Source organism: Strix uralensis, chromosome 4 (genome assembly GCF_047716275.1).
Source record: "Strix uralensis isolate ZFMK-TIS-50842 chromosome 4, bStrUra1, whole genome shotgun sequence".
In the NCBI taxonomy this organism is placed as follows: Eukaryota; Metazoa; Chordata; class Aves; order Strigiformes; family Strigidae; genus Strix; species Strix uralensis.
In genome coordinates, this window is record NC_133975.1 from 130422762 (window position 1) to 130441294 (window position 18533).

General features: G+C 41.4%; 1 protein-coding gene across 1 annotated transcript in view; it reads left to right on the plus strand.

Moving 5' to 3' along the window:
• SOS2 (SOS Ras/Rho guanine nucleotide exchange factor 2) overlaps positions 1–16891 on the plus strand; it is a 54821-nt gene extending 37930 nt beyond the window's left edge. Inside the window, exons 12-23 of the mRNA XM_074869243.1 lie at positions 364–486; positions 3963–4066; positions 5285–5504; positions 6455–6574; positions 7283–7445; positions 8443–8560; positions 9186–9358; positions 10662–10778; positions 12268–12529; positions 13467–13508; positions 14643–14752; positions 15125–16891. Of these exons, the coding sequence (XP_074725344.1) occupies positions 364–486; positions 3963–4066; positions 5285–5504; positions 6455–6574; positions 7283–7445; positions 8443–8560; positions 9186–9358; positions 10662–10778; positions 12268–12529; positions 13467–13508; positions 14643–14752; positions 15125–15634 (2062 nt within the window). The 3' untranslated portion in view covers positions 15635–16891. The remainder of the gene's footprint in view (positions 1–363; positions 487–3962; positions 4067–5284; positions 5505–6454; positions 6575–7282; positions 7446–8442; positions 8561–9185; positions 9359–10661; positions 10779–12267; positions 12530–13466; positions 13509–14642; positions 14753–15124) is intronic.
• The last annotated feature ends 1642 nt before the right edge of the window (positions 16892–18533 follow it).

Consider the following 18533-nt stretch of genomic DNA (forward strand, 5'->3'; position numbering starts at 1 on the left):
GCAGTTTGTGTGAAAGGCACAGACTCGTCATGTAAACAGCATTTTAATACAGTGTGATAACACCGCTCTTAAGCTTTCTTCTAATCTTCACTTAATCAAGCTAGCAGGTAGTTAAAAACCTTCTATCCTTAGTCTAGACATCTTGTGATGACCAGAGAACTAGCGAATTACTGGGCAAGAGCTGGGTGTGTAAGCAGTACCTAGCCAGGGGAGGAGGGAATTCCAGGCAAACTGGATATTAGATGAGTGCTTGAGTTTCACCGCACTGCATTTTTTTTAAAATGCAGTAGCTCTTCATGTCCTACATAAAGGGTTTGTGTTTTATCTTAATTGTCATCAGGTTTTTGGTTCTTTTATTCATAGGTTTGAAATCCCAGAGCCTGAGCCTACTGAAGCAGACAGACTGGCAATCGAGAAAGGCGAGCAGCCTATCAGCGCAGACCTTAAGCGATTTCGGAAGGAATATGTCCAGCCAGTACAACTCAGGTTTATTTGCTTTTAAATTTGTTCTGTTAAAGCCAGATTTTAGTTCACTGATTACATGGTGATCCTGGAGACAGTAATCTCTTTCAGAGACTGCTGTGCTGTCAAGTAGGGACTTATCACCGTCTGCAACCAGACTAATATCCCAAACTGTGTTCTGATTAGTCATACTGACTTCTGTTATTGTTGCAACTGTACTTTGGTTCTCTGCCGCTCGCAGCTGTGATCACCACCCACAAGAACACTGTATGGCTGCTATGTAAAGCGGGTGTGGGTGAGATGTATAACTGAAAGTGTCTCTGACTGCATTTTGAATGGGTTCCTTGTTAACAGACCCTATGAAGATAGTTTCTCTGTTTCCATTTTTTTCAGCCCTGCTGGTATTTTACTCCCTTTCCCAACCCCGTTGATATATTTGCCCACAGACAGGGAGACTCTTGTCTGTACTGCACATTGCAACAGGCTGCAGTGAATCTTCAAGGTCTTGCTGACCAAGCTAACTTGGGGAACAATTAAGCATTTTTAGCATGAATGAGGCTAATTGTTTCCCTGATAGGGGATCAAGTCAGGAGGAGACACAGATCACAACCAATATTTGCTAGAACAACTTTTATTCGTTAAACTGTTTTTATTAGTAGCATCAAGATGTTACTGTTAATGGGAGATAACTATACACACGGTACCCTCGGTTTTTGCCTTACCACACACACTCATTCACAGTTGCCTATTTGGAGCAACAGCCACTTACTCAAAACAAAAGGTCATACTGACATGCCTGTATCTTCAAGGTAGGTGTTCAGAAAGTCACTTAGCAGTCCTATTTTCATCAGGGTGTTGTGTGCATATATCTAAAAAATATAAGTATGTGTGTGATACCGTAGCGTTTGTCGATGAATAGCTGCTACCACCTTCTTGGATGTAGCCAAAGTTAAACAACCTCAGTGTAACCTTCACGCCTGTGTGTGCTCGTGGCCTTGTACGGATTTATCAGGCCCTTGGTGTTCTCAGTTTATCAGCTGCTGTGGGTTCAGCAGGACCACTGGTCTCCAGAGTTACCAGTCCTTGGGAGAGCTTCACACGCTTCCTCTCAGCACACACTTCTCCTGATTTCAGCTTGCTGTTTTCTGGTAACTGTTTCTGCATCCATCCACATAGGTGCCTGTAGAGCCCTTCGTAGAAACTCACACAGAATGGGCTTTTGTGACATAACTGGCTCAAGAGTTTAAATATCGTTGTATTGGTTTTGTTGCTGTTTTTATAGCCTCCTCTCCTAGCTAGGCTGGAAGTCGCTTGGGGACCTCCTCACAGTGCCCCTTTGCGTGGTACAAATCCTGCAGCACTGCTGACTGACACAGCTGAGCAGGAGAAGGCGTTACCAGTGAACTGGAACCTGTAGAAAAGTTTGAGGCACTAATTAACCATGTTTCTTGCTATTAATTTCCAAAATCAATTTAGCACTTTTTGCCTTCATGTGTAATGTTTGAGCTGTTGGAAACCTGTGCCCTGTTTCAAAGTTTCCAGGGTTTTTGGTTTTGGTTTCTGGTTTCTTTCCTTGTTGGAGAGATGAGGATACCTCTTATCGTGTCAGCTACTCTTTGCTGTCTAATTTTTTTTAACTATAAATATTATATATATATATTATAATATTTTATTTTTTACTCTTTGCTGTGGTTGGTGAGCTGAGTCCCCTTACTGCTGCCTGCTTGATGAGACACGTGGTTTAAAGCTGCTGTTTAACACACACCCTTCTGTGGCTTATAGCCACTCTTTGGATTCTGGAGATACTACATGTTTCTAGGACATACCACATGTTTCTAGGAGCTTGAAACTCTGAACTGTCTTCCAGCTGAAAATAAGTGTCTGAATTTGAGCTGTTAGGTTGATAACACGCAGAACTTTCTAAATGCCAGTCTTGGTAATAACATTAACCTCTACTACAGGTTGATCTGAGATTTGGGAAGAAGGTGGAGAATGTGAAGATGCTTATCCCTCCCTCCCTTCCTTTCTTCCCTCCCAATGTTTACTCCCCATCTCAGAAAATGCTGTAGACATGCTGTGCAGTGCACAGGCGTGGAAGCGGTAATGGCTTTGACTAGTCAAAATGCGTGTGAGGTGATGAGAAAGAGGAGGTGCTAAGCTGGAATTGCACTCAAGCAGAACCAGGCAATCTTTCTTGCTTTTTCAGTATTACTGCCATGATATCTCAAAGGCAAAGATCGATTAGATAAGATCCTGTATTACTGTTGTTGGGAATTTGTTTCAAAACATCACCCCTTTTGACGGTGTCATTAATTTCCAGCCTAAATGATCTGTTTGAGTAGCCATTCTTTCTCGTTATTCTTTAACTTACATACTGGGAAGAGGAGAACTATTTAATTCTCCATGTATTCATGTAGCACACCCTTCATTTGACTAAGCTAAACCAGCCAACTTCTCCAGTGCTGTGACTCACAGCAGACTGGCAGATTACAATCGGTTGTCTGCCCTGTCCCTCCCAGATGTTCTTGCCCCCACTCTACAGGGCTGAGCCACCACAAACAGTGGTCTGATACACAATTAGCACTAGTTTAACTTAATATCCTGAGCTGCAAAGAGTGGGGGAGTTCAGCAGCACTCTGCATACAGCTGAGCTGCTTCTGCAAAGGCGATGGGGCAGGAGTAACCACATCTCACTGTCACCATCTCTGAGTCTGTGGGCTCTCCGTTAACCCCATCATCCTGTCCCACTGGCCCAGGGAAAATATGTTGTACTAGTTGATGTAGGAGATTTTTGCTTGTCCTTCAGGTAAGGAGATACGGTGCACCCTAATAAATCAAAGTGTTGAGGTACAAGCTCAACCTGTTTACCTGAAAAAGAGGCAAAACAATTTTTTATTCTGATATACCCAAAGAGCAGAAGGCAGAAGAGCAGTTGTAGTTCACTTTTAGAGGTGAGAAAGTTTAGTGTTATCCTTAAAGGAAGTACTGGATCAGTACAGCCCTTTATGTAATTGAAAAGTTGTGGAAGTAGGGCAGTAGGGCATTTGCAACAACTTTTGAGCTGAAATTTGTGTATATGAAGGAAGCAGTTACAAATTTGTTTCTTATCAAATGGGAGATCCTAATTAGCTTTTTTAGTTAAAAATAAATAATCAGAAAATTACATTAGAAATACTAGTTTTATCTGATTTTGATAAGTGTTTTCCTCTTCCGAAATCACCTCAATGCTAGCATTCTTTATATAAGATTTAAAAAAACCACCAAACTATTTGCTAGGACTGGAAAATTAGGTTTTAAATACCTGGGGACTTCTGTGGTCATTGGTGCCATGCTTAGTCTTTGTTCTGCCCCTCTGTCCATATGTATTTTGATAGTCATCACCACATGAATCTGTAACTCAGTTTTTGTAGAATCGTGTTTCATTCAGCATTTACATGGGATGGGCCTCAGAAGTCCTTAAAAACAAAACATAATATTTTATTTCTTCTCTCCTTCCTCAGAATATTAAATGTTTTTCGTCACTGGGTAGAGCACCATTTTTACGATTTTGAAAGAGATCCGGAGTTACTAGAGAGATTGGAGACGTTTATTTCCAGTGTAAGAGGTATGGTAACTGGTGGTCCCATTGTTCTTCCACATTTTGGTACAACCTGCTGGTCTAATCCTGGCAGGTTTTAGGCATGAGAGTATCTTTACACCCATGAGTAATTTTAATGCCTTTAATTGAGCTGTTTGAGACTCTCCTTTACGTGAGCAAGCTTTGTCCTGGAGCCTAAACAGCTACCGAAGATTACTTCAAGCTTTATGGTATTTACCTTAAGTGTATTTACTTCTGGACAGTAATGTTCATCCTTGGCTGACTCTACAATAGAGTTGTTAGAATTCAGACTGTCACCTTCCTCCTCCCCGTGTTGTATTCCTAGAGAATTCCTTCCCTGTTGGTTACTGAGATTAGGTTTTTTCCCCATCTTGTTCTTTTTCCATTTATTGAAAGTTCCAGCTGAAAAGCATTATCCTTTTAGGAGAGGATACTTGACCTGCTGGGTATCAATTCTTCTGGAGCAATCCCTTATGAACTAGCACATTTTTTGGCAGCCTGTGTGGAGGGCAACAGCCATTTTAATCATTATCCTGGCAATTCTAGACTTTACTTTTCAGATTGCCAGACCATACATTGGGCAATATAATTCTGAGAGAAACTTAAGAGAACAGTAGTTTCTTTTGCGGAGGTCTCCATGCTAACTATTGCTGACCAGAGAGGAATAATTCAATTTTGGTTAGTCCCTTGAAAGCCATTTGCTTGAACTGCTGAAGGTACTGCCCATCTTGTCCCCTATTTTGTGTACTGTAAATGTTGGACTGACATTGTAAACATGTATTTCTCTAATCTTTTTGTTCTGCAGTGCACTACTTTGCACATGGTGCAGAGGTCTCACTTGAAGCTTGTTGTTTAATTTTTATTCTCCTTTAAGTAGATGAAGCTAGCAGTCAAAGTGGAGATGGTTGCAACTGAGGGGGGAAAAGTAAAATACAATTTATACAGGGTCACTTGTTTTCTATTCAGAAACTGTCAGTAGATGTGGTTAAGCGCAACTGGGCACCCAGAAATTTGTTCCCATCTGTCTGTATTTGCCAACTGATACAGGTGCAAGAACCCATAAGAAAAAATACAGGTAACTACAAACCTAATTAATTTGCATGGAGAAATGCAGAATTTTGAGTGTATGTACAATTTTGGAGGGGATTGGTTTTATTAAATTATCAGGAGTCACTTAAGATGGTATTAAAAAAAGGAGGGGTTTTTACGGTTTTTGTTTTGCAGGAAAATCCATGAAGAAGTGGGTGGAATCAATTGCTAAAATCATCAAGAGGAAGAAAGCTCAAGCAAATGGAATTAGTCACAACATCACCTTTGAGAGCCCGCCTCCCCCAATCGAGTGGCACATTTGGCGCGTTGGGCACAGCGAAATGCTGGACCTCATGACTCTGCATCCTATAGAAATTGCTCGACAGCTGACACTCCTCGAGTCCGACCTTTATAGGTAGGGATTGATTCTTTTTCAGATTATTTGAGGAAGAAAGAGTCCTAATTCGTAGAATCAGTCAACAGTATGTCCTCTTGACTTTTAGAGTTAATGGAAAAAGGTTTTCTTGCCTTTTGTTTGATATCAAAATATGCAAGGCAAAAAAAAAAGTTTTTTTCATCTCCGTATCAGACTTCTGACAACATAAGTACAGGAAGGACACTGAAATATTACCAGTAGATAATAACTGCATTGTCTCCTTGTTAAAAGTAAACCTAATGTTACATTAATAAGAAAGGCTTGTTGCAGCATAAAAAGAGAACATGATTGTCTCTGCTCCTCTCTTTCATAGCTGCATAGCAAAGGCCTGGGTGTTCTATGCAACACCCTGGTACATCGGGGTCCTCTCATCTAATCCTGAAGAGCTTTTCTGGTCTGGTACCATATGTACTCCGCTGTTCCGTAGCTCTGTTCTTACCTCTGATAAATAGAGCTAGCCTTGATGTGAGAGCTAGGTTTTGCTGGGTAAAAATTCTTTAAGGTCCTACAAAACTTGAAGGTGAAGCATCCTTTTGTGCTTCAGTGACAGCAGGTTTTCTGTTGAAATAGGCCACTTTTCCAGCAGGTTGCTGAAAGTACTTCAGCTTCCTATTTTAAAATTCTAACTGTCTTTAAGTTGCTTTCTCATGCTTTCAGGAAATTAAACTTATTCCTTTGTGACTTTCTTATCTGAAAATACTTATTCAAAAATGCCGATTTCAATTAAGATAAAAATATACTTCTTTCTGTACTCAAATACTCGCCAAAAAGTTATTTTAAGTAACTGTTTTGCAGCAGATTAGATTGGATTGTATTTGTGAAATATCAAGTTGTGATTAAGGGAAGAAATAATCTTTTAATGCAAACACAGAACATACAATTATTATTTGTATTGAGAATTCTTCTGCATCTTGTTTTGTCATTATCAGGGCAGTACAGCCTTCTGAACTCGTTGGTAGTGTGTGGACTAAAGAAGATAAGGAAATTAACTCCCCAAATCTATTGAAAATGATTCGTCATACTACAAACCTTACTCTTTGGTTTGAAAAGTAAGTACAGGTGGTGATAGTGTAGTGGCATTAACTCCTGCTGAACTTCAGAAAGAAGCATTTTTCTGCTATTTGAATTCTGTTGCCTTGAATCTGGAGATGGCTGTAGGGTATTACAGTAATTTCAGCTTTTGGTTCAAGGGTGCCTGCCGTGCTAATCGCATATGCTCCCTCTTCCTGGGACTGGAAGATTATTTTTTTTTCCAGTTACATCCACTTGGTCAGCACAAATCCTGCTTGCGTTTGTACAGTACATCAAAAGGTGCTGAAGGCAGTGCAGGACTGAGCACCGCTTTTCTGCGTCTCTGATGAAAGCAGTTGGGTCTGTCCCCTTGTCTTAGTCTCTCTCCCTTCTCGTGTGAGATGATCGTGTACTTGTGAGGGCATGGCCAGTGCTGCAGCTCGTGTGTCTGTACCTAGTGAGTTTAAAATGGAGAGACAGAGGCATGAGAGTCACCCTGCTTACCCTGGATCGTGCTTGGGCTTTGCTTTATTGATTTACGGGATATGCCAAAACCTTTCTTGCTTTCCAAGTTGAACATATGTAAGACGTGATTACATAAATTTGTACTTGAGATTCTTGAAAGAGAGCCAAAGTGTGCACACTGGGTGTACTGTACAGCTTTTGCTTGGAAAATTTTGGTTTCGTAGCTAGCAAAATGTCAGATTTTATTTATCAGTGTTTCTCAAATTATGGCTTTTGATTAGGTGCATAGTGGAAACCGAGAACTTTGAAGAGCGAGTGGCTGTGCTGAGTAGGATTATAGAAATCCTGCAGGTTTTTCAAGATCTGAATAATTTCAATGGTGTTTTGGAGATCGTCAGTGCAATGAACTCCGTGTCCGTGTACAGACTAGATCACACGTTTGAGGTACGTTTTGGACATTGCTCTTGAAAAAAAAAATAATCAGAATACAGAAAAGTATCTCGCGCACTTCTGAGGTGAAATCTATAGTATTCATATCACACTTGCTTTCAGTGAAGAAAAAGTGTGAAACTTTAAAAGTTATTTATGAGAAAACAGTTGAGATGGGCTGGGTGTCCCAAAGGGTTTGTAATGGCAAGTGGAGCTTTTCAGTGGATTTTTTTCTCACGTGTATTCAACCTGAAAAGAGGAAGCGCCGTGGCCATTTGGTCGTTGTTCGTTAACCTGCCTGAAATGAACCTGCTCCTTCAGTCCAGAGTTTTATGGATATGAAGGAGGAGGATCCCAGGGCTGAGAACCCTGGACTGGAACACTTTAACAGCATTTCCTACCAACGCAAGAAGTGGGGGTAGAAGGGCACGGGGAGGGGATAGCTAAAACTTGGATTTCGACCGATCACAAGAACTTCTCTTGGCTGAGAGAGTCTCAGAAAATTCAGACTGTCAGAGGCACAAACAGATAGCTGCTGAAATGGTTTAGGTGGACAGTAGGAAGAGAGGCTACTACACAAGTAGCGATGCCGTTTTTCACTTGCCAAGGAAAGAATTGCCTAGGACTTGGCAGCAAAGGCTGCCTTGACTAAAACAGAAAAAGAAGCATGAATAAAATGTTTTGAGTTTTGTATGTCTTTGAAAGGCAGTATGAGGATTTCAAGTTAAATTCCAAATTAAATGTTTACTTTTTATTAAATTTAAAGACCAGGATTATACTTGTAAATTGATAAACAAAATAATAGTCTGTTTATGGTAGCCTCATGATTCACATGACTAAATTGTTGGCCTGGTAGTGCTGTGGTCCAGAGCAAACCATTTACAAAAGAGGTTCTTTCAAATCTGAATTTCAGTTCCTAAGTTTTGCTGAGAGAACTAGGGAATTGCCTTGGTTTTGCTAACCATGGCATTTGAGAAGATTTGCATCCCTATTTTTTTCTTTGATCACTTAGGCACTACAGGAAAGAAAAAAAAGAGTTTTGGATGAAGCAGTGGAATTAAGTCAAGATCATTTTAAAAAGTATCTAGCTAAGCTCAAGTCAATCAATCCACCCTGTGTGCCTTTCTTTGGTAAGTAACACCGGGGCAGGGTAATCCTTTATGCATTCTCAGTCTTGAGTTTGATTGTTACTATTGCTTAAAGTGTTCAAGGTTGTGTTTAGCTCTAAAAAAATCTGTAATATAACATGTGACTTCTGACCTCCTAGGTTTGTAATGTTTTTAGACTTCACAGAATGGTTTGGGTTGGAAGGGACATTAAAGATCATCTAGTTCCAACCCCCCTGCCACTAGGAAGGCAGGGACACCTTCCACTAAATGAGGTAAAAGATGTAGTGTCTTTTATGTAAAATTTATTTTTCTAGTTTAGTATACAGATTACTAGTATTATACTGGTATGAATATTACCTTACTTTGTTTAGCACTGCCTCCACGTTGGTGATCTGTTTATGGCAATGACCTGAAGATGGTTTTTACTAAACTCAGAATCTCATGTGAAGGAGCTAAAACCTCTTACTTCAGTGATACATTGTTCCTATGTAAAATGCAAACTTGATTCATTCTTGGCAGCCAATAAACTGTTGGAGTTAAAGGGAATGGTCTACCTATGCTCAGACTTTTTTATCATTCATTAGAAAGGATAAATTCCGCCCTTGGAATGAAAATGCAACTTTTAAAATACTTCTCTTTTTATCAGGAATATACCTAACAAATATTTTGAAGACAGAAGAAGGGAATCCTGACTTCCTTAAAAGACAAGGGAAAGAATTAATTAACTTCAGTAAGAGGAGAAAAGTGGCTGAAATTACAGGAGAAATTCAGCAGTATCAAAACCAGCCTTACTGTTTACGGATAGAGCCAGAAATTCGGGTAATCAAATGTTAAATATCTGTTTTGGGGGTAGGAGAGAGAAAAGAATGTACACAACAAAAAATTGACAAATAATCTAGTACTAGACCTAATCTTGCATGAACAGTGGCCGTCAGAAGAGGGGGAAGCAGCAGCTGGTAGACAACAAAGTACCACCACAAAGGACTAGCCAGAAGTGAGGATTTACTTGCTTGGATTCTATGTTCCGGGTCTTGTTCATCCCCGATTGTTCTGCAGGCTGGTCTCAGAGAGAATTTTTAGCAATAAAACAGAATGAGTAAGACATACTGACTAAACAGCAGAAGTTTTGGGAGAAAAAACAGTTGCCTTGGACCTAAAATGCTCTGTATGTGCCTAGTGTGCTTAGTCCTTCGGACATTCTGTAATGGCACCTCTGACTGCAGCCTCCTGGCCCCACGGAGGTGTCGTTCAGCACAAACCCCCATGGTTGTTCAGCATGGCAGACGCACCAGTGTCCACCAGCGTTACCTTTAGAAATGAGAGGATGCTCAAGTAGTTACTTACCTAACAAAGGCTAGTGAATCCCAGATAATTTGAAGGTATCTAAATGCTGAAACAACAGCGAGCCAGGTAGGTAGGTGTTTTATATGGAGGCAATGATGATGGACAAGCGTAGCTTTAAGTACCCAGCACTTCCCAATTGCACAGCTAATTCCAGAAAACAGCAGTGTGGACAGCTCTCCGTCTCAGCAGCAGGCAGCAAGCAACAGAGAAGTTGGTTACATGAAGAATTAAACAGGCAATAATACTGCTGTTTAAAATGGTTTTTGCGTTGCGTGTTTAATTGCCGTGGCCGTGTCTGGGAAGGCTTTAGGAGATTCGCAGTATTGATAAGCCAAGGAAGTACGTTCAGCTCAAGGGATGGCAGGATTGGTGCTGCAGAAAGCAGATGTGGAAATGCTGTGGCTCCCCACGCAGAGACACCAGCTGCAGCAGGAGCAGCTGACGCAGGACCGCCAGGCGTTCAGGGAGCCCAGTCCTGTGCTGGCCGAGCCCTCCCTGCAGTCCGTGGGCCGTAGTGCCGTGCTCTGTCCCTGCCTCTGACCTCCTGCTTTTGTCCTCCATCCCATCCTGTGCTTGGTAGTCAACTGATCGCATCCAGAGCACCTCTGAGAAACAGCACTAGCACAGCCTTCACTTCCGCCGCTGTCTCATGTTTTTCCTGGAAATAAGCTTCGCAATAGTGAAAAGCGAGATTTTTAATCAGCAACTTATGAGCATTTCATTAAAATTCTGTGTATATGCTTATTTTTTAAATATTATTGATGCTTGTTTCATTTAGAAATTCTTTGAAAATCTCAATCCTATGGGGAAGATACCAGAAAAAGAGTTTACAGATTATCTGTTCAACAAGTCATTAGAAATTGAACCTCGAAACTGCAAGCAACCACCCAGATTTGTAAGTCTTGTCCTGCAAACTAAATAGCTGAAGTCCACTGTGGAAAAGAATCCGTAGTTAACTCTATAAGCCATATATATTTCCTTCAGAATTATGTATCGTCAGATTATTTTCCAGCAAAACTTGATTTAAAAATACTTTTATTTCAGATATTTGTCGCTACTAAAACATACTACCTTTGGTTTATTTTAGAATTAACATTTTTTCCCTAAAGCCTAAAATATTACAGCTTAAATTTGAGTTTCTTACCATAAAGCCATTTGACAGAATACATAATAACATTTCTTATTTCACACTATCAAGAAATCTGATAAAATACTAATTGAAATATGGATTTTATACATAATTAATGTGTTACGTTTTCTTTAAGTAGAAGTTAATTTCTGTTTTTATCTAAATATTTTGCATTGTTGCAAAAATCAAAGAATTGACAAGGTGCAGCCTTCTTGCTGAGCAAAATATATTCAAAGGAGCAGCAATTTTGTCTTTTTAAAAAAATAGCTACTGGAGTCCAGGGTTCTTTTTTAAGCCAAAAGATTGCTCTGTACAACACTGGGGTTTTATACATTGTAATTGTACTTCTCAGTAGCTGGAGACATCTAATTTTTGGGAGAGCTCTAAATCATTTTAGCCATCGAATGTTAGAGGAATGAGTAAGATGATACTACAAATACAGCAAGAAAACAACAGAAATTACTGTTGCAAAAACACTGCTTACAATAATTTCTCTAAAATGTTTTCTAAAAATAGATATCCATGCTGCCAGTCTTGGTCAACTGGGCACGAATTCTTTACGGTTCATGATTTCCAAAGTAGACATTCTTCTTGGAATTTCAGGAAAGTCCCGTTCCGGGTACTGTAATGTGGCGGAGTCGTGCCTACCCCCGTAGGATGGGAACACAATTCATCTTCAAAGAACCAGCTTTGATCTGTGCTGTGTACACCTGAGTCTAATGAGGCTTCTTTCATTCACACCAGTAACGTGTGTGTAAGAATTTTGTCCTGACTAACCCCGAGGACATAGATGTGTGTCTGAGTGTGTCCTTGGTCTTGGGATGCGCGTGGGGGCCTAGTGCCCTTCTGTGGTGTAAGCACAAAGCCTCTCTTACAGTGCTGTTACAAGGCCTTCTGCAGGCCTGGGGGGGCACTTGAAGTAACTTGCTCTCTCCCAAGGTTGTGACTTGTTCTTCCTGGCATTTTGTCCTGGTTGGCGTGCATCTGAAACTTGACTCTTCATAGCTGTGGGGAAAAAAAAAAAGTTTAAAAATTATTAAGCTGGGGAAAAAAAAATGCATTAAGCTGCATCCGTAACTTTTCAGTAAACTCCTGCTGTATGGATAACTACAGACTGTACCTCAAGTCAATTGTAGAAAGGCTGTGCCACTTTTTAAGGTGTATTTGATAAGTGCTTTTTAAAAAAGTCTCATAGAGACTTGGCAATTTTGCTATCTGAAATGTTAGCAGTACTAACCAGCTTTACTTTCTCCAGCCTAGAAAAACAACATACCCCCTGAAATCTCCCGGGATAAGGCCCAATACCGGCAGACACGGCTCCACCTCTGGCACCTTGAGAAGTCATCCACTGCCACTTGAAAAGGAACCAAGTAAGATAAGTTTCAGTAGAATCACTGAGGCAGAGCATGAATCAACAGTATCGGCACCAACTTCTCCAAACACACCATCTACACCGCCGGTGTCTGCTTCTTCAGAATTCAGTGTGTTTTTAGACATCGATCTCAACAGTTCTTATGGTAAAAATGTGCAGTGTGTTTTAATAATGTTGTTGCTGTCCCTCAGGCTTGCAAAATGTATTGGTGTGTATGCCAGTCCTTTTAAAAAAAAAAAAAAAAAAAAAAAAGCTGCAGAATTTAGTTGTGGCCTGTGAAGTTGTGTCAGTGTTAATTTGTACTGTGGTTTGGAAATCCCTGCTGTAAGTAGTTAAAGAACAAGTGACATTTCCAGTCTTTTTGCCTGCTGGAGCTGAGGCAATCTGTTACAGGAGACGTCCCCATGAGGCACTACTGCCTGCTTTACCACGTATGGCACGTCCGTAGAGAGAAATGGTGCTGAGGGGCCTGGCGTCCACACCAGCGGGTGTTTCTGGAGTGGGCCTGTGGATTGAACACCCCTCAGTGATTCTGATTTAATTTCCTATGAAGGAAATGCAGTCTGTATGTTCAGAGATGTGAACCAAAGTGCCAGAAGCAGGGATGGTCAGGACACTCACTCCGAAATGCAGTCTTGATTAAAAAACAAACACTCTTAGTTCAGATGCGCTGATAACGCTCGTGAGCTTTGCTTGTAGCTGTGAGCAGGCTCAAAAGCAGCACCTGGCAGGCCTTGGCTCTGCTCTGAGGGGGCTGCAGACTCAGCAGGTGGGTTAAGCCTGGTGGGGCACAAAAATGACAAAAAATTTTTATATGGCAAATTCTGAGGGCATTCGGGCTGCAGCGGAAGCAAACAATAACATGGTAGTGTCAGAACAGTGGAATAATGAAGTTTAATTCCCGGCATAGCTTAGAATCTCCGGTTCAGGAATGTTTTACACAGGAAAGTTTTTAATTCACGTTAGTAATAGGTAAACTTGGAGAGTATGGTGATCTTAGGGGCATTCACACACACACGTGTTGTGTGCTGTAGTGCAGTTGTTCTGTCTGGAAAGCCTTTAATTGATTTTTCATTTAACAGGTAACAATAGCATCTTCGCTCCCGTCAGTTTGCCACAGTCAAGTGAGTATCATAATTCCGTTAAGCGTTTCATTTAACTCTGCTTTTTCTGGCTTCAGGAGAGCTTAATTGAAATTAAAATCTGAAATCTGGGATGAAAATGGGGGCTGCGTTCATTAGGGTTCTGTGTACAGGTTTTAGATAAATGTCCACTAAAGCAGTCTGTAAAGTGTAAAAACTGTCTGGTTTGGTTTATTTTCCCCCCAGGCTCTGGCATGATTGTGCCTCTATTTTGAGTGTCCTTGGTGATTATTTTGTTTGACTAATGCTACAAATTAAGCCATCTGATTATTTCACATTACCACTTAGTGAAAATATTCTATTGCTAGGAAAGAAGAGGGGCTTTTTTCTACCACAGCTGTGAGGGATATCCTGTATTCATCTGTTTTCAGCTTCTCTATTTACTCCCTTATTACACAGGCACATACACTTTTTCATAATATGTTTAAAATTTCAAACCGGAGAGCACAGCTACCTAATGTATTGATACAAAGCTCTGTGCACTTCTAAGACGAAAAAAAGCAAAAGTGTAACAAAAGTCACAAATACAGGTCAGGGGGTTGTGTTGTTTCTTAACTTTGAGGATTTTTTTTTTTCCTCTCTGTAAAAAGGAAGGATTAGAAATGTCCTAAAACGCCGTAAGAGTTAATGTCATCTGTTCAGTGTGTAATTCTCCTGCTTTAGAAGTGTTGCAGACCTGTTAACGAAGCCTCTAAATTTCTGAATTTGAACGTGTACCCATATGGCAGAGAGAACAAACCTTCCATGTAACTGAGGCATGTGGGCAAACCGCAGGCGCTGTGGTAAACGGAGGGGGGGTAAATTCTGCAATAGAGAGAGGATTGCAGAGAGTTATTTAAGTGCTTACTAGGAGTTCACTTTATTTTTCTGTCTTTTAGCATTGCCTGCTAGCTGTTGATGTGTATCTTTGATACTGGGAATAGGAGACCACTTTGTGAGGCCTATATCTGATTAAAGAAATGAATGACAATTTCATATGACTGAGGTTAAGGGTTCATGTTGCTGTTGAGCACAAAGATCTGCTTATTTGAGTTGCTTCTAGTTTGGCTTAGTATTCTAGCATATGTTCCTCAGATATGGCACAAGCAGTAAAATTACCTGCTTTTCTCTCTCCAGAGACTTTCTTCAGCTCGTGGGGTAGCTTTCCTAAACTAAGTGATGAGCCTCAAAACCCTCCACCACTTCCACCACGAAAAAAGATGGATCAGGATGCTTCTAATGCTAAGGTATTTCTGTCCTATATCGAGTAACTTTGATAATAAATCAGGGAACATCTAGAATAATTTTGGTTGGAAAAGACCTTTAAGATCTTGTGGTTGGAAAAGACCTTTAAGATCATCGAGCCGAACCACCTAGCCACGTAGGTGTAAATGCAGTGCTCCGGTTGCCCTTTTGGAGTTTCAGGTTCCCAGCATCCAAACTTCTGCTAGCTAATTCAGAACCACAGTGGCCACGTTCGGATCAAAGGCACAGCTACGCTGGTATCATGTTTCTGACCGCACCAGCAGCAGACGTCAAGAGAATCTTCTGTCAGAAGATAGTTCTTTTATCTAAACATCTACATTTCTTACAACGTTCTCTTCTCTGTGATGTTGTAGGGAAGTTTAAAGGCGGATGACGATCCTCCAGCGATTCCACCTCGGCAGCCGCCGCCTCCAAAGATACAACCTCGTGCTCCTGCTTACACCACCCCCTTCGACCAGCCACTGCACAGCCCTCCTCCTCCGCCCCCCCGGGACCCTCTTCCCGATACTCCACCACCGGTACCGCTCCGGCCGCCCGAACACTTCATCAACTGCCCCCTAAACCTCCAGCCGCCGCCGGTGGGACGCTCGCACAGAGATCCCGACTGGTTCCGGGAGGCGAGCACGGGCCCCAGCTCTCCCGGCACCCCTCCCAGCACGCCCTCTCCCAGGGTGCTGCGCCGCTGCTGCGTCATCAGCACCAGTCACAACAACCTGGTCCACCCGCCGGCGCCCCCGGTCCCTCCCCGGCACAATTCGAGCCCTCAGTTACCAAAACTGCCACCAAAGACTTACAAAAGGGAGCTCTCCCACCCTCCTTTGCACAGACTGTCTTTGCTAGAAAATGCAGAAACTCCTCAATGACCTTAGCCATAGTAGTCATTGACACTGGAATAGTATTTGTAAAGTTCCTTTTTTTTTTATTTATTCAAAAAAGGCAGTGTATTTTACTACTTTCACAAATTATGCTCTTAAAGTGCTGCTGATCGAAAAAAAAAAAAGTTTAAATTGGAAAAATAAGACTCCACACACTCTAGCCTGCGTCTGTTCGACAGCATTACCCTCAGGTGATCAGCAGCATTGCCTTGTTTCACCTCCTCAGTGCCGACAGTTATGCCAGTATACAAAAAAAAAATCTATCTTTTGCACTGTAAACTACACTAAATGAATTTAAACTGACATCATTTAATTGCACTGAGCCAAAAAAGGTGCGTCTGTGGAATTTTTTCAAATTTGAGCACTAGTGGCCTTTTTTTTTATTTTTACTAAAAAACCAGAACAACGGGATGATTACCCAACACGAGGATATAGAGTGTTACTGATTTTAAACCTCTGGCCACTTGCCTTTGAACTTCATGTAAGCTTGGAGGTTCGTGAGTGACAGCTACTGTTCTCGAATATTTTCATGCCATGTCTTAATTGCCATTGATTTGCTGCTGAAGACGAAAAAGAAAAACAGGTTTAAATCTAAATACCAAAATATTCAGTTGGTCTTGATTATTTTGAGAAAGGATCGACAAGGACATTGTCTTGGATATTGGAAAGGATCCCTAGTACTTAGCATGCATCTTGTTCAGATGTGCCTTTTTGTTGGTAGGCAAAGGTGTCTTAAGCTAAAGAGTTGTCTACTGTTCTGGAGAACAAAGCTATATGCCGTGTATGTACAATTGTTTATATTGTATATTTACAGATAATGCTAATAACCTGTATAAATTTAAGTGACTTGAGGCCTATAATACAGTCTGCTACTCTTGCGATCTTATACGGTCAGAAGTGTTTCCTCTGGCTTAGGAACAGTCTTGCCTTCCAAACCTAATAACTTTCTTTAGATCTCACTTAACTTAATCGTGAATCCATTTTGGAAATTGGTAGCATTTAAACCAGCAAACACTTAAAGCTTTATTAAACTTTTTAAACTGATAAGTGAATGGAACTTTTATTTGCCAGTTGAACTACTTGTTTGAACTGGTGTGAGAGTGAGTCTGTTTTACTGGTAGTACTGTAGCAGCATTTACAAAGTGGCCAGAAGCCACATTTTATTTACTGGTCTGTGGCCTTTTACTGTGCTTTGTATCAGAGTTCTTAACAAGATTAATAAATCACCCCAGTCTTAATTTTTAAGAGCTTGAGCAGTGCGTGTTCCTTGTAAGGACGAGGTTGGGAGTCGGATTTAGTACAACTTTGGCAATACGAAATGCCACAATTTTCCATGCTGCTGGTCGTCCTTCGGTCTGCCGTTGGGCTGTGAAGCTTCAAGGCAGTTGAGCCCGATACACAACAGCTCCCCAGGAGTTTAACCTTTCACTAACCCATCAGATGCCTTGGCCCCTCTGGATGGAGAAGTGGTTTCCATTTTTTCTGGCTCCTGGCCAGAGGAAGAGCGCTGTGCTGGGATCTGCAGCAGCTCAGGCTTCTAAGTCACGCTCTGGCTTTTCATCAGCCTGTCTATACTGCTCCCGCCGACTCCGGCATTCCCTATGGAAAAGGAGAGGGGATAGATAATTTTGTTCTCCTGGGAAGATGTATTTTGCCATGTGTCTCTTGGACATTCTTCCCCTACTGCCTGTCCCCTTCACGCTCCTTCCCGAGGAAGAAGAGGGGGGTAGAATCTATTCGTGCAAGGGGTAGAACACACTTTATGAAGGAGAGCTGCTTCATTTTGCAAAAATAATGTTCAAGAAGTCCCAGATTTGAGGTGCGTGAACTGGGAGTGCAGGAAATGGACGATGCCTTGATAATGGTTTTTCCTCTGCAGCTCATAACTTTTCTGTAAGTTTGGGAAGAACTCTTCTATTTGCATCTGGTGGTGAAATTCAGCTCAGTGAAGTACTCCCCCAATGCTCTCTACGTAAAAAAAGGCAGGCTGTCAGATTTCACTGTTCCAGTGATCCGCAGAATAAGCTGAACAAGTGAATTTTTTTATTTAGTTCCTTGTATTAACTCTGAAGTCCTCACCAGCAGTTGTTAAAAGATGAGTAATATTTTTTCAGACTTTTACATTTTTTGTGGTGTTGAAGGGGAAAAAATCCTTTCCCAAATTTTAGAATATAGAGATGTTAGCTTTATACCTTCCTGTACAAGTGCTTAGACCAGAAGCATTTTCAATATCCCATTTTAAAATATATCACAGCTTTATGTTTTGGTCCTGACTCAGCAAAGCCCTTACCGGATCATTTTAAGCTGAGCATCTGCTGATCAGTAACGGCTTCCATACGTATCAAAGTACTTCCCTCCAGCAAGACCTTTGTGAGGTTCTGGCATGTGATGGACTTTGAGGAGAGTTTAAACTTGTGGAAGCAGAAGTGTACATTTATTAGAGTTAACCCTGAAATGATGCTGCACAGGGATGCTGGTCTCAGAACAGCCCTTTTAAGGTGCCAACTTACATTTTATGTTGACAGCCTACAGAAGTACCTGGGGAGCTGTGAAACGCTTCCTTCTTTTAACTCTTAAACCTGATCGTGAAAGGGTGAGTTTGGGCAACGGTTCTAAATTCCACACTGGAAGCCAGAGGAAAAGAAATACGTAACTTTCAGCTGGGCCCAGAATGGTTTGATTAGAAAAAATAGTGATGCAGTTAAAATCTCAAGCCTTGGTGGTTGTTCTCTGTTAGATTAACGCAGACACAGGTAGGCATTCCTGCAAGAGCCTCTCGCTGCTATCTGGGGATGACCTGGGCAGCAAAGGTGACTGGTTCCTGGTCCTCTGCCAGGGACCAACGGGACAGACACAAGCCTGTGAGTTCACGTTGCTATTTTGCCAG